Source organism: Mytilus galloprovincialis, chromosome 6, assembly GCF_965363235.1.
Source record: "Mytilus galloprovincialis chromosome 6, xbMytGall1.hap1.1, whole genome shotgun sequence".
Lineage (NCBI taxonomy): Eukaryota > Metazoa > Mollusca > Bivalvia > Mytilida > Mytilidae > Mytilus > Mytilus galloprovincialis.
Genome location: NC_134843.1, coordinates 76,145,544 through 76,161,948, shown reverse-complemented (window position 1 = coordinate 76,161,948; position 16,405 = coordinate 76,145,544). Strand labels below are relative to the sequence as shown.

General features: G+C 32.0%; 1 protein-coding gene and 1 long non-coding RNA gene across 2 annotated transcripts; one reads left to right on the top strand and one right to left on the bottom strand.

Moving 5' to 3' along the window:
- Positions 1-21: 21 nt before the first annotated feature.
- LOC143078326 (uncharacterized) lies at positions 22-5,659 on the bottom strand. Its single transcript, XR_012979174.1, has 3 exons — positions 5,535-5,659; positions 520-658; positions 22-128 (listed from the first exon to the last, which is right to left on the bottom strand). It is a non-coding gene; the product is annotated as an uncharacterized LOC143078326 (long non-coding RNA).
- Positions 5,660-7,623: 1,964 nt separating this feature from the next.
- On the top strand, positions 7,624-10,544 carry LOC143078325 (sushi repeat-containing protein SRPX2-like). Its single transcript, XM_076253216.1, has 5 exons — positions 7,624-7,937; positions 8,316-8,492; positions 8,665-8,778; positions 9,439-9,684; positions 10,310-10,544. Exons 1-5 carry the CDS (start codon positions 7,829-7,831, stop codon positions 10,513-10,515), a joined length of 852 nt encoding a protein of 283 aa, XP_076109331.1. The 5' UTR covers positions 7,624-7,828; the 3' UTR covers positions 10,516-10,544.
- The last annotated feature ends 5,861 nt before the right edge of the window (positions 10,545-16,405 follow it).

The window sequence follows — 16,405 nt, the reverse complement described above, 5'->3', positions numbered from 1 at the left end:
GAAAGGTGACTTACTTGGAGGTGGAGATTTACAAGATATGAAGAGACAAAAAAACCAAACTACTCCCCCAAGGAAACGTTTTTGTCTTTCATGTGGTACTTCTGGCCTACTAACTGTTGTCGTTGCACCTATCAGATATGATTTTAAACAAAAATAATATAATTAAGAATGAAATGAACATGCATTAAAAAATATCTATCTGAAAAAGTTGAAGAATAACAATTGTGTCAAAGTTAAATCACAAGTTAACTTTTTTTGCATTGTTTTGTTTGAAATATAATTTTATTTGATGGTAGATGCTGATTTTCATCATTCTGTTAAATATTCAGATTTATTTTTTTCTCCTTTTTGCTCTTGTCGTGTTTTTATAACAAATCAATTCCACTTTTTATAAATGAAATGAATATCGCAAATCATGGTTTTCTATACATGTCAATGCATGTCAACTTTTATTTATTGATTGCTATGACACCAGATTCATAGAAATATGTTATTCCATTTGACCTTTCAATAACATACATTTAGCATCTTCAAATATCCAAATTCCGTCCAGACAGAACGCTGACGACACCTTTTCTGATGATCTACAGAGAACTATCAAACGGTTCCCAGATTGACGTTGTATCTCATAAATTTCTTCGACTTCTTTCCTTTCACACTAAAATATAAAAATGTATGAACACTTAATCATTCTCTTTGTTTAAAAAAAAAGATTTCCTTCATTGAAAAAGACATGTGTAAAAATATAGGAAACAAGAATATGTCTACAACACACGGATGTCCCACTTGCACACTAAATTTCTATGTTCAGTGGGCCGTGAAAGTACAGTGAAAACTTATTTGTTACATACCTAAATAATAAAATATCATTTCTATCGATCATCGCGGTAGGAATTCGTCAAGAACACAGTATTATTTTATATAGGGGGTTCACTCTATACACGCAAGTTTTTATTGTCTTCACTTCAAGGTAAATCGAGCGAATTTCAGCAAATTTAGATTTTTTAAAGTTTTTTACTTTTTACTACGGGCTCATGAGGATCTTATATCTGATCTTACTGCTGTGTCCACAATTATAAATCTACGTATTTCACCTGTATTAGTTTGGACAATTCCATGACCTATTCCATACACACACCATTATGCTAAAGGGGTTTTCATATCATGCATATGTCATGTCAAGATGATATATGCTATTTACCGTTGTTTGCCACAATTTTTTTTTCTGATAAAGTCACTTTTCTGAAAACCAATATAAATATAGTTAACATATTTATATATTTTATCTAACTGTGTTCATTAACCAGAATGTTAATGACAACACACACCTATAATTCGTTTTGGTCTATCCCATGACATTTGCGCGGAACATCTTCTATTGAGACGCAATTTTAATGGACGTTCATTTGGAAAATTTTACAATCTATTTTTTATGTGAAAAATTGTCATCTGTGTTTGTGTTTCATAAATTCAAAGGATTGACATTATAACATTTCCTACATCTTCATTTGACATCAGGTTTGTACGCATTTAGTCTCTTCTCTAGTCTATATTCTAAACTGAATTGGCCGCGAAGGGACACATGTGCTGCACAATCCCACACATCTCAACCAACAAAAAAGTTAAACTATTGAATAGACTTTATCAGCTGTTTATAGACATATCTATATTTATTTCATCTTATGTCAGTGATGACAACTGTCATTAACAGCGGAAACCGCGTATTCGCGAATTATATGTCTTTCGCCTACTATGGACGATTCCATAGAACATTGTATTTTAGGGGTTTACATTATCGACGATTCAATAGAACATTGTAGTTCAGGGGTTATTTACATGTTTAGTCGTATCTTATCTTTATGATAACGGCTGTACATTTTTTTCTACATAATTGTATATGTTTCATGAAGGAAACAGCTCAATTTCATGATAATTTAGTATACAGAAACATGACACAAGTTTTTTGTAAACTTTGGGTGTGTATAAATGACCTACATAACAGCCCTGAAATTCTTGGTGCATCTAATGTCAGTCATGACCAGTCATGACAACTGGCATTATCAGCGGAAATCGTGTATTCGCGAATTCTGTCTTTCGCCTGCTATGGACGATTCCATACAACATTGTATATTAGGGGTTTACATCATGGCCGATTCCGTATAACATTGTAGTTCAGGGGTTGTTTACATCACAGGCACTTGTTTCTATCCATTGGAAGACCCACTATCAACGTATATCTACGAGAAGGTACCCAACTACTTTTTTCATCTCTCCGCTTAAAACCCTTATTTCTCTGTCAATTCAGTCTCAAATTTTTTGTTCCATACACCATTCGATTCATGAAAAGTTTATATTTCAGATGATATGCATTGTATTTACCCTTAGAGTACCCCTTACCCCCAGTACACAAGATTTGTCAATGAAAATATATAAAGTGAATTTTGGAGAATTTATATTATTACATGTACAAAAATGTACATACATTTGAAATATTTAAGATATATTGTTCCATTTTTTTTAGTTTTAGATTCCACCTAACTACCATTTTAGAAAACTGGGATTTCAATGCTAGTCTATTAGAGGGATATTTTATTTTCATTGGTTGTAGATATGGAATCTTATTTTATCATGAAGTCAGATTTGAAAATTACTTGGGGAATGAAGATGTAGTAAAGACCGAATGTCAGTTTTAGTCTTATATATGTACTGTAAAATTTTAGTCTTGAATGTATATAATTATGTGTACATATATCACTGATTCAGTGGCAATGATAAATAGACACTGACAAGTCTCAGATAATATTTTATAGTTTTTAATGTTTCTTCATCAGTTGACTAAAATTAGGTGGAGGTGTGTTCTTATTTCCAACAGAGGGGCACTCAACCTATATCAATATGTGCATGAAGCAAATTGATAGTTGCTAGATACTAAATGATTATACCACAAGAAAGTTTTAACCTGTGCATATATACTTAAAATACGATAAAAAAAAGTCATGCCTTTTTCAGGACTTCTGAATCCAACCATGTTGCATAGAATGTTATTGAGATATGGTTTTGGTCGATGGATGTTCATAAAGGACCTGTAGTACAAAGTATATCACTGGATTTAGCTCTTTGTCTAAGTGTATTATTAAAGTACTTTGCTTTGAGCTCAGTTCATTGTTATGCAATTCATTCTTTGTGAAATAAAGATTTGTCAGACAACTCTCATGTACAACTTGTACAGTACAAAGACTTGTCAAAATAGTATCACCTCTATGTAAAATGTAAGTATTAGGGAGATAAAAGCATTCTATTTCTATTTGAACCAAACGTTATATGTCCATTGACCTTTTAAAAAAAAAGAACAAATTTACCCGAAAATGCTACTCCCGCTACTAGCAATATGATGCAAGGTTGTTTTAATACATCTGTACTGCCTACTGATGACTCGGTCCTGAGTGTAAATGGTCCTTCAATTATGTTAAAAAAAACTATAAGGCCTATCTAGCCTAATCGATTTCTAAAACTACATTTCATTGTACATGCTCAACATTTTTCATTCATTTGTTTTGTGTGAATTAACATTGTTACAGTAAAAGTTAATTACTACACTTTCATACCACAACAAATATTGTATTATTTCATGTATCAGTTATATGTGTATCCATATAACAAAAAAAATAAAAAAGGAAAAGGAATACTTTTGCAATACCCTTTGAATACTATAACGTTTTAGATATTTAGTCATATTAAGACTAATTAAGTAGATGTTGATAATATCCCCTTGACATGCTTGAAATTCTATCAGATTACTTTTGGAGCAGTTTGATACAAATAAGAATTAAGAAACTGAATGGGTCGATCAATGCCCATGCTACGTTAATCTTTAAAGGCCCAAATGTTGCAAAACACCTATCCTACCTCCATGACAAATATGTTGTTGTCCCCGCAGATAAAGCCCCAAACAACATCGTTTTTGTGTAAAAACTCATTACATTAACTGCCTGATAAACGAATTGACAATTCACTTGGAAACTCAACATATACCCTCACGACACTTATCAAAGAGGAAATCCTGGATAATCATAGGTCTGTTCTATGTTCCTTTGGAATTTCAACCAAAGATGAAGAACTGGATCTTCCATAAGTGTCCTTACAAACAACGGTATATTGCTGGGTCTTCCAAGTGCTCCACGAAACCTCTTTCTAAATTATTAACATCTATTTTATCAGCATTCAAAGACGGGCTTCAAAGTTATTGTGAAACTGCCTATTCTAGAGGTGGCGTGAATCAGATGTGGATACTTAAAAATTCCAAAGATCTTTTAGAGTACATACAATCTAACTCTCTTTCATCTTGTTATTGAAATAAGAAATATCATATTATAGGGAACATGTGTATTAAGTTTCAAGTTAATTGAACTTTAGCTCCATCATTCAAAAACTACCTTCACAAAAAATTTAACCTGAAGCGGGACAGAGAAACGAACAAACGAACAAAAAAACGGACGAACGGCCGAACGGAATAAAGAATGGACGCACAGACTAGAAAACATAATACCCTCTACTATCGTAGGTAGGGCATAAACATATCCGACCCAGAAGCACTCAGCGAAGTCCTGGTAAATTTAGGACGTTAATTCCGATGCCTCTTGTAGAACTTTCCTATAGTATTAAATTATATTGTTTGTATATGAACGTCACTGATGAGTCTTATGTGACGAACGCGCGTCTGGCGTACTAAATTATAATCCAGGTATCTTTGATTACTATTTCCATTAAGCTTCAACCAAGCAAAAAAATAGTTGAAATAAAAACAACAAGTTTGATAAATAAGTTTAGGTGATTAATCATGTATTGACGATGATGATAATAATGAAATTTTATATGTTATGATTGGGTTTTATATTTTTGATTACTTGTGATACCGTATGTACATGTATTTCTTTTGCTCTTTTTTCTACATTTTCACAGTGTTCAATTGAATGGGAAAATATCACCGTATTTTTGTGTACAAGATATAATTAGTAACAACTTATTGGCTTGATTGACTGACAGATAATCGATTACAAATAAATGCTGCAAAGTTATCATCACACAATGTATTTTATCGGTTCCTTATATAGCTGACTATGCTATATTGGTTGTACTAGACTTGCCACGTTCTTTTTTTTTATATGATATGGAGATTTTTAAATAGACGTTTAAATCAAGATCACACAATATTTTGAAAGCATATGTATTCTTTCGAATCTGATTAATTTAGATTTAATTTTTTAAATGATATCCCAAATCTTCGGGTAATAAAAACAACCAATAGATGTCAAATAAAATTTACGAATATGGAACCAGGAACGCCACAGAAACATTCGGTAGGAAAAATGGCAATCCTAGTCAAACGAAATTGGAGTAGAACGGGCAGGGTTCGAACTCACAACCGATCTGTTGCTAGGATAGGGATACCGAAAATATTATATTTTGACCACTCGTGTCACCGATGCTTCTATTAAAGGAAACAATCCTTGTATAATGTATCGATATTAACTCACAGTTTTATATGCAGTCGTCACTTCCAAAACACTTATGATAACAATTATCTTAATGAAAATCACAGCGATCATTGTCATGTACCTAAATTAAAAGAAAAAGAATACTTATATTGTGATGGGTCGTAATATTACATTCACAATGATTATGAATACTATAAAACTGAAGTAAAACATACACAAAATGTATCAACAAACCAGTAGTTGAAACTTGTTTCCACAATTTGTTTAAAACATGAAACCAAATTGAAATAACCGTGCTAAAATGCAATACAGGACAAACACAGATATCTTAAAATTGCTTACCTGTGTAATTTAAAGTGCAACAATTTGCGCATAACGGAACGGGAAGTTTATATCTGTTGTTGTTCATTAACGTCAGAATTGGCTTATTATCAAAGGATAAATATGGTAAGAGCAAAACAGAATAGTTAAATTACAAAAATGTACTGACTATCTTTCTTATTATTATTTTTCTGTCGTTAACAGCAATAAATCTTTAAATATTTTGGCAAACAAAAGCTTAAAAATGATTGGGATTTTTTTTAATTAACCCATCTTTACATCTTTTTTCACAATTTGTTTTTTATAATATGATGTACAAACAGAAAAATTACATAAGGGAATACATTTCAGACCTTATGATTTACTGATATCATTGACAATGTTTAGTGTGTATCTCCCAATTGATAAGATATTCCTGAGCTTGAATTTTATGGAGTTGGTTGACCGTTATAGAAAAAACCGTTTCACAGATGATATCAGATATATTCCTTACGTCGTAACTACAATCCCCTTCCCTTTTCATGAATGTGACCAACCGAAGTAGACTGTTTACCAGGTTTGTATAACATGAGCAACATGACGAGTGCCACATGTGGAACAGGATCTGCTCACCCTTTCCGGGAAACCTGAGATCACCCTCAGTTTTTGGTGGGGTTCGTGTTGCTTAGTCTTTAGTTTTCTATGTTGTGTCATGTGTACTATGATTTGTCTGTTTATCTTTTTAATGTTTAGCCATGGCTTTGTCAGTTAGTTTTCATTGTATGATTTTGACTGTCTTTCGCCACTCTTTTGGTAAAACGTGTGTTGAGGAAACTAAAAAAAGGAATCGAGTCATTTTCAAAAAGGTTTCTATCCAATTGTTTAAAAATTATGAATATCTATATATAATGATAAATTTTGAACTTAGACCAGACGCGCGTTTAGTCTACAATAGACTCATTGATGCCGCTCGATTCTAAAAAAAGTACGGAGTTAAAGAGCATCGAAGACCAAAATTCCTAAAAATTTTGCCAACTACAGCTAATGTAATTTAATGTTGAGGTAGAAAAGCCTAAGTATTTCAAAAAATCAAATTGTTTGTAAACATTTCATTTATAAATATGACCATATCAATGATAATTCATGTCAGAACAGAAGTGATGACTACTGGGCTGCTGATAAACTCCACCAGCATTGGCATCGACCAATATATGTAAATAAACTTATAATTGATACCAGGATTAAATTTTGTATTTACGCGAGACGCGCTTACGTCTAAAACAAGACTCACTAGTGACGCTCGAATCTAAAAAAGTTAAAAAGGTCAAGTAAAGTACGAAGTTGAGGAGCTTTGAAGACCAAAATTACTAAAAGTTTTGTCGAATACAGCTATGGTAATCTATTCCTGAGGTAGAAAAGCCTTGGTATTTCAAAAATTGAAAATTTGTGTAACCAGTTGATTTATAAATATGATAACATCTTACTGATTGATTTAGGTAATGATATATAAAGTGGGAGAATATAAAAAAGAAGATTGAACATTTTGAAGATAAGTTTGAAACTACTTTTAAGAAACGTGTCCAGTAAACAAATTCTAAGCTTGGTCTAGCTGACTATGCGGAATGGCTTTGCTCATTGTTGAAAGCCGTACAGTTACGTTTAATTGTAAATGTCTGTGTCATTTTGGTCTCTTGTGGAGATTTGTCTTTGGCAATCATACCACATCTTCTTTTTATATTTTCTAAACAAAGAACCAAAAGTTTAACTTGAACAACATTCACGGCAACGTGTTTTTATTTCAGGACAGTTTGCTGTTTATTACCTTTCTGGTTATTTTTACAAAAGTACCTATAACAATAAATGGCGGATTAACAACTTTATGGGATTCTTGTGGATGCAGATGGGTTGATTGGCAGGCATGGGAGGGCTGTGATAGTGAATGTAACGGAAAACAAGTGCGGGAAAGATATGTATGGTTAAATATTAGTAAAGACGGTTGTCCGTTTCAATTTTCTACATGTGCCACACCTGATATGTTTTATGAATACAGAAGGTGTAATGATTTTTGTTACAATGGAGGTACATCAAATTCATATGTTTGTGATTGTGTTGCAGGGTATTCCGGCGAATGCTGTGGAATTGGTAAGTTTTATTTGTTTGAATTACATTAATTTTGTTCACGTTTTAATTATCATTTTTATCATTTTATAATTTTCAAAATTTAATTAGTTAAACAAGATTCCATATATATTTTATGTTGGTTGTGTCAAAAGATAATATAATGTACTTCAATCGAAATAGACAGATTTTCGAAATCTTCTATAACAAAAAAAATCTTCTATTTGTTAAAGCAATATGGAAATAAGGAGGTGCGATCCAATTGCTTATGAGATCAATTTTGTCAGTTACTTTATCGAATGATAATATTAGGTCTTTCACCAATGCGCTCTTTCTAAAGTTACAATTCCTCCGGATGTCTTTCTGAAAGATTTAGCTTTCTGATTTTTTTTTCTTTTGCAGAAGTAACTTGTGGTGATCTTAAATATATTTCTAATGGTTACATTGATGGAAATCAGTTCACGTATGGTAATACTATCAAGTATTTCTGTAACGCAGAATACACACTGATTGAAGGATCTCTCACCAGAACATGTGCTTCCAATGGATTATGGAATGGAACAAAACCAAGATGCGCATGTAAGTTGTATTTTATTAACACGCTCTCATTTTTTTTTAAAGTGCCGATGTTCCGTGAATAAAATGAAATGCATATTTACATTGATATTCAGGCTATAATGACAATATGACGTTATATTCTAGATATTTAAGACCTTGAGGTTTTATCATTGATTTAATTTTTTTTCTACAGTTTTCAACTCCTGCAACAGTCTTCCATGTCAAAATGATGGCAACTGTACCAATATTCCAGATAACTACATATGTCAGTGTACAATTGGCTGGTCTGGCAAAAACTGCGAAATCGGTATGTAAAGCAGGTTTCCGAAAAAAGTATATAGCACTAAATACTCTATAATTATCTCAAAGCAAATATGATATGATATTTTGTTGGCAATTCAAATTAGTAAGATCTAAACATCAGAAAGATTCTTAATTTTGCCATTTGATATAAAAGGACTTTCTGATTTGAATTTTCCTTACAGTTTCATATCTTAAATATTTGTTTTTTTTACCTAACAAAATAAGTTTTACTAAGTAAAGGTTAATAGTAATGTGACTTGATTTAGGAATAACTGATCAAAAACAATTTGCCACTCACGATTAGTTGACGGTCAATGTAATTCGTGAATTGTCCTTGTATAAATGCCTGCTAAAGTCCAAGTACAATCGTTGTAGTGCATTTGAATGTTTATTCAATTTGTTTGATAAATGGTTTGAAAACTAGTTATCAAAGGTACCAGGATTATAATTTAATACGTCAGACGCGCGTTTCGTCTACATAAGACTCATCAGTGACGCTCATATCAAATCAGTTAAAAAGCCAAACAAGTACAAAGTTGAAGAGCATTGAAGACCCGAAATTCCAAAAAGTTGTGCCAAATACGGCTAAGGTAATCTACTCCTGGGATAAGAAAATCCTTATTTTTTTTGAAAGCTTTATTTCATATGTTATTCACTTTTATAGATGTGCAGCCACCTTTAGTGTCTAATTGCTCCGATAATATGAAGATATTAACATCTGATCTAACTAAATCGGTAGTATGGACTATTCCTGACTTTACGGACCCACATAATACTTCTTTGTCAATCACATCAAATTACATAATCAATCACTGGACATTTCCATGGGGAGATTATAAGATTAGTTATTCAGCTCTAAAGCCAGTCAACGGAAAAGTTACAGAATGTTTATTTGAAATTGATATTAAACGTAAGTTGAAGTATCTGATCAAAGACGAAAGACGTTAAGAACTTATGGAACTGTGTTGATGTACATAAAACAGAAAGACCCGATTCATGATTAAATATATTACCCATTATTACATAAACGGACTGAATCACAACACTAAAAAGCTTCTATGGTTAGTCATTAGTCTAAGACAATGTTATTCGTTCCACTTTTAATTCCGCATTTTGAAATAAATATTCATCACGAACAACCAAAAAGCAAAGAATTATAGAGGAGCTAAATTTACAATATAAAAGTTTGAATCTTAATGTCTATTTCATTTTATTCATCAACGATCATATATGAAAATATGTTAGTAATCATGTCCAGTATTTGATTATCTATTATAACTGTATTATAAGATGTTTCATATGCTGCAAACGATTTTAAAATGCAAGAAACCATATGCAACTTTGCTGTCTGTTCTTTTTTGTTTATTAATTTGTTCTTAATATTTGATATATATACATGTTCAATTACAAAATGCGATTCATTGAATTATTTATAAAAAAAATATAATAAATTTATAACTTCTTTATATTTGATTGTTCAAAGAGATCGACATTTTCAATACAACAAATGTCTATTTAAACTTTCCTTTTGACAGCTTTTCCATGTCCAACCTTGAATGTTCCATTAAACGGAGCTTTACTTTGTAATAACTGGAAAACGGATTATGGTTATTACTGCCTATACTGGTGTCAAGAAGATAATACTGTTGCACGCGGAGTAGACCCATCTATCTGGTTTGTTTGTGGAGCATCAGGCTTATGGTTTCCAAGGGCGAGCATCCCAGATTGTTCTGGCAAGTAGACATGATTATTGCTTTAATTTGGATACAAATTAATTCTAAAATAATATTTTGTTTAATGAATTAAGTAAAAATACATGTGCATACACCGTGGTTATATTGCGGGTCACTTTCATGAATCTTACATAGTATACATCGTATTTTTGTTAAAATAGTGTTTCACTAAACATAGAATGAAATTCAAAACAGTGTGGCTGTGGCCATTGATTGACACATTAAATTCATCCATTGACTGGGACAATTTACGTGAACGTTTGTCTGTAACGACCACTGTTCACGACGTACCTACGATAGACATTTAAACTGTAGGGTCACCAAAGGTTTCTTAACGCCTTTAAATATAAAATAATTCAAAAAATTAATCAGGAATAACCTTTATGTTTTGATTTATATAATTGATATAAATCAAAACATCGTGTTATTTCTGATTAGTTTTTCGAATTACTTTATTAAGGTGTTGAGAACCTTTGGTGACCCCATAGTTTAGGTGTTTTTAAAAAGTACATAGTGAGCAGTAGTTGTTACATACAAACGTTCACTAAATTGTCCCAGTCAATGGATGAATTTAATGTGTCAATCAATGGCCACAGCCACACTGTTTTGAATTTCATTCTAAATCTAAGTGACCATACAATTCCACATTAAAAGCATATATAGAAATTGAAGTTTGTGTTATTGTCCATGAAAACTGCAATACCAGTCTGATGTAAACCACTGAATGAATACTAATCAATTTTGTACCTACTGAGGCTGTCTGAACCATATGGTCCTTGATTGTGTTTGTGTTTGTGTGTATATCTGCTCTTTATTTCAGAAAGAGTCGTTAATTCTGTTTTTTTTTTATCTGTTATATGTAACGTTAATGATGCTTAAGTAAAGGTTAGATTTGATAATCCCCATGTATTGACATATGTGTAATTCAGGTGGAAATTACAGAGCATTCATACACACATTTCCAATGTGAATTATTTAGTGTTGCTGCTTTATTTCTTAATCATTCTACAACAAATATATTAGTGTATATTTGGTAATTATAGCTTCTGTTTCTACTTTTATTGTATCGCACGCAACGAACGGAGAGTAAAATGTTTTTTTGACCCGTCCGTCGGTCTGTTCGTCCGTCAGTCCTGTTCTTGTCATCTCAACTCCATACGAAACCACAAAACAGAATTTCATGAAACTTTGTAGATAATAAGGACATACTATGTACATGTGCATATCGACAGGAAATTATGATTTAATAGTTTTTCTTACGCCCCTTCAACTTATTTGCTTCAATATATTACTGCAACAGTTTGTCATCGCAACTGCTCTGAAACCACACAACAGAATTTCATGAAACTTGATAGATAATTAGGAAATAAAAAATACTATTTAGATGTGCATGTCGACAGGGTTTTTTTTCTAGGACTTACGTCCCTTTTGCTGATGAGTTTCAGCATTCCATTTTTTATATCCACTTCAACTTCGTATTTCCTTTTTCTAATTCTAGTGTCGCAAATTAGTCATGTGTAGACGAAGGCGTTTCTTGTGCATATAATATAGCATTTATATCAGTGTTTATCTTTGAAAATGAATTTATTGTTTTAACTTATCTCCTTGGAATGGTAATATTGATGTTTTTATCTGTTATTTAACTATAAACAATTGAAAAAAAAATATAACATTATGCTTAGTCCTTTACAATGTGCTACTTTAATTATTTCTATAACTCAGTTTGGTTGTTTAAATGATTTTGTAAATGAAGATAAAGTTAGTGTAGTATGTCATTGAGTACAAAACATAGAAACCGTATAGGTAGTTATCATTAATGCGATAACTACACATTAATCACTTTATTCACTAGAAATAATTATTAAAGTCGACAATGCAGTCTATCATAAACATCTCTAGAGTTGTAAACTTTAGGAATTTCTCAGTGCATTGAATACCTATTGGTTACCTTCTGTGATGTTTGTTCTATGGTCAGGTTGTTGTCTATTTGACACATTCCCCATTTCCATTCTTAATTTTATTTAGGGCAATTTCTACGGCGAACTACCAATAGATGCGAAACATTTAAGAGAAAGCAACATTCAAATACAATCAATAATAATAATTCAAGTAAAAGAAAAGAAAGAATCATATTGAAATATGTTTTTTTTTACAGTTAGAGTGTCATATTTACAGTCAACATCTGGATATAAATTGGCAAATGTTTACAAGAACTGTACTGAACAGAAAGAAATGATGCAGACATATTATATCGACAAGTTGAAGGAATCCAAATTTAGTTTTGTTTGTAAAAAATTTCCTAATGAATGTACAAAAGAAAACACAGCTGTAATTTGTAATTAATTATAAATATTTTAAGTTCTTGCGATACTGTTTATTTCAACTCAAGTTCTGAACAATAAAATGTATAAATTATATATTGTTACTGGTCTCGTTAATAGTGAGTATTAATAAGATTGCTTTTTAATTATTTTAAAATAAAAATTGGGACAAAAGTTACTGAGATACATAAGAATCACAATTCACAACTATAAAAAAGAAAGCGATAAAATAATTTGACTATGTAAAAGAAGGGTGATTGGTATGTTTTAATGAGACAGCAACAAAAATAACTAATAAATGAACACCAACACCATAAACATTGAGATAGAAAATGAAAGAGTTGATAAAGGCAATTGTATTGAAGTAGCTTAACTTCGGTCAAAATACTTATTTAAAAGAAGGTATAGCGGATCAATTAAAAGACTCTTCAATGACAAGTGGTTTGCAGGGAAATTAACAAATTGACCATACAGTTGAGTGAAAGATTTATTCTAGCATAGTTCAATAAAACAATATCGATATGATCATGCAAGTAATAAGTTACTGAGGCACTGCTTGTGTACAACTCTATGGGACCAATGACTATCAACAGAGTTATCGATTCAGTGGTAGTCATAACATAACTGTACCAATTTACAGTACCGATTTAACGGCAAAAGAGAAGATGAGCATTCTGAGTAGGCAATTTCAAATATAAATAAAATCAGTTACCAAAGATGAGTGATCAAAGTTAAAATAACATTTCTGTATACATTGGTAGAAGCTCATACCTTGAATTATCACGAAGTAACTCACAACGACAATTATCACAAGTGTCTGTATTGCAGCAAAGAGTGGAAACTATTCATCGCATTTATCGAGATGCAAGAGGGACTAGATATAACATATATATAATTTTGTCAATATAACGGACCTATTAATGACTTTCATACAAGTGGGAGAATAAGCATTTATACATCCGTTTGATCAAACCTTTTTTTCTGGTTATGCCCGCCTTGTACGAAGTCTTGAACACATAGATTGTTTTCCAGTCGTTCAAATGATTGACAACGCCGAACGTTTGGTTTGTCAAGTTTAATGAACTTTCCCTTCTTTTAAAATAACCGATGTATTCGCTATTTGTTATGCTTAGGATTTGTAAAACACAGAAAATGATTTTGCTGTATCAGTTTTGTACGACTCTTTCGAATATTGTATTGAAAATTCAAACCGTTTTTCCAGAGATTGAACGATCAGTTTGTTTATAATATTGTAAGTAATTAAATGCTGTCTAGAGACATTAAAACCTAAATATCATAATGCTATTCAGAATACGGTTGAATGCATATTTAACATGACACCTGCTATTATAGGCTATTCTATGATAGACGAATATGGTCCACAGTAAAACATCGATTATAGTATGAGGTATAAAGACGGAAAATATAGAAGTTCACAAAAATAACATAGAAAACTTAGACCCTTCCAAAAAAGTCCGAAAGTAAAACAAGTTCTCCTTATATTACTACATATAAAAAAGAAGATGTGGTATGATTGCCAATGAGACAACTATCCAGAAAAGACCGAAATGACACAGAAATTAACAACTATAGGTCACCGTACGGCCTTCAACAATGAGCAAAGCCCATACCACATAGTCAGCTATAAAATGCCCCGATAAGACAACGTTAAACAATTCAAACGAGAAAACTAACGGCCTTATTTATGTAAAAAAATGAATGAAAAACAAATATGTAACACATGAACAAACGACGACTCCTGAATTTACAGGCTCCTGACTTGGGACAGGCACATACATAAATAATGTGGCGGGGTTAAACATGTCAGCGGGATCCCAACCCTCCCCTTACCTGGGACAGTGGTATAACAGTACAACATAAGAACGAACTATAAAAATCATTTGAAAAAGGCTCAACTCACCAGATGGACAAAAATACAAGTGAACGTGCCCGGGTACTTATACATCCCGACACAAAAAGCCACAACGAACAGATCTGAGAGTACTCGCAATTATCTGACAGCTAGCTCAAAGCCACTAACAACTAATAAAAAAATCATGCATTTAAGACTAAACTATCAATTTGTATACATCCAACTTCCAATTGGTTTAGTGTAAAGACGTCATAAACAGCCAGAGAAAAAATATGACCTTGTGCAATGCCAAGTTACAGGTATCGACAGATTGTAGATCCATGAATATGTATATGTATATAACACACTAGTAATATTCAGTTAGCTTTTAATTTACTGATATCAAAATCAATATTTATACCAATAAAAACAATATTCAATGATCTTATTACAGTGTTGAATAGGTAACCTTTTAAAATAAGTTTATTTAAAGGAGCGGCAAGTTTACATGGATCAATTTTAAATTTCCGGGCACGGTTAACAACATTTCCGTAAAAATGAGGATGTGCTATCCCGTTTTGAAAATCAGGTCTAATCAAATATTTTCTACATACGAAAATGCCTGTTCCAAGTCAGGAATATGACAATTGGTGTCTATTCGTTTCATGGGTTTTATCTTATGATTTTGTTGTTAGAAGAGGAACTTTCCTTTTTGAAATTTTGGATTTCAGTTTTAATAGGATTTTACTTTATTTGGTTAATATGAAAAGGAGATGTGGTATGAAGGCCAATGAGACAACTGTCCACAAGAAAACGAAATGACACATACATTAACAACAATTAGTCACTGTACTAGCAAAGCCTATAGCGCATAGTCAGCTATAAAGGTCATATGTGACCTCTTAATGTCTTCTCTGTTTGTTTTTTCGTGCATCTATTTTGCATTTCTAATTGACGTATGCCCCTGATTTGCAATCTAACAAAGTAAGATGTAATTGTCACATCCTGGCAGGACTGGTTTTAGAGGGTTTTCATAATAACCTCACCATAGAAAACAGGATTGAATTTTTTTATTAATGCCAGACGCGCGTTTCGTCTTCAAAGACTCAGTATGAACGCTCGAATAAACAAGTTTTAAAAGGTCCAAATAAAGTACCAAGCTGGGGGGCATTGAGGACCAAAAATACTCAAATGTTTGCCAAATACAGTTGTAAAGGTAACTATAACTAGGTAGAAAAGCCTTGTCATTTAAAAAAAATTGAGTTTTGCAACCGGTAAACTTATAATTTTTACCATATCAATGATAATCCATGTCAACACATAAGTGCTGACTACTGGGCTGGTGATACCTTCGGGGAATATAAACTCCCCAAGGAGTGGCATCGACTCAGTGGTTGTAAATAAATCCATCTTAGATACCAGGATTGATGTTTTGTATTTGAAAAAAAATGTTGATATTAACCAATCATATTAAGACATAAAAATCTATTTGGAAATATTAAAGGTAAGATTGAAAGGATGCAAGGACGGTCACCTCCATTTTTATGACAAACAAACACAAATCATAAAAAAAAACCATTTAATTAAATTAGTTTAACATGTTTAATTAAGAAAGTTACTTTGACTTAAACCATATGTAATATTTTACAGATAGAATATAGTTAAGTATTGTGATTTCTCATAGATATGTTTAACAAATCGTTGGAAAAAAGTCAGGCAATCCTC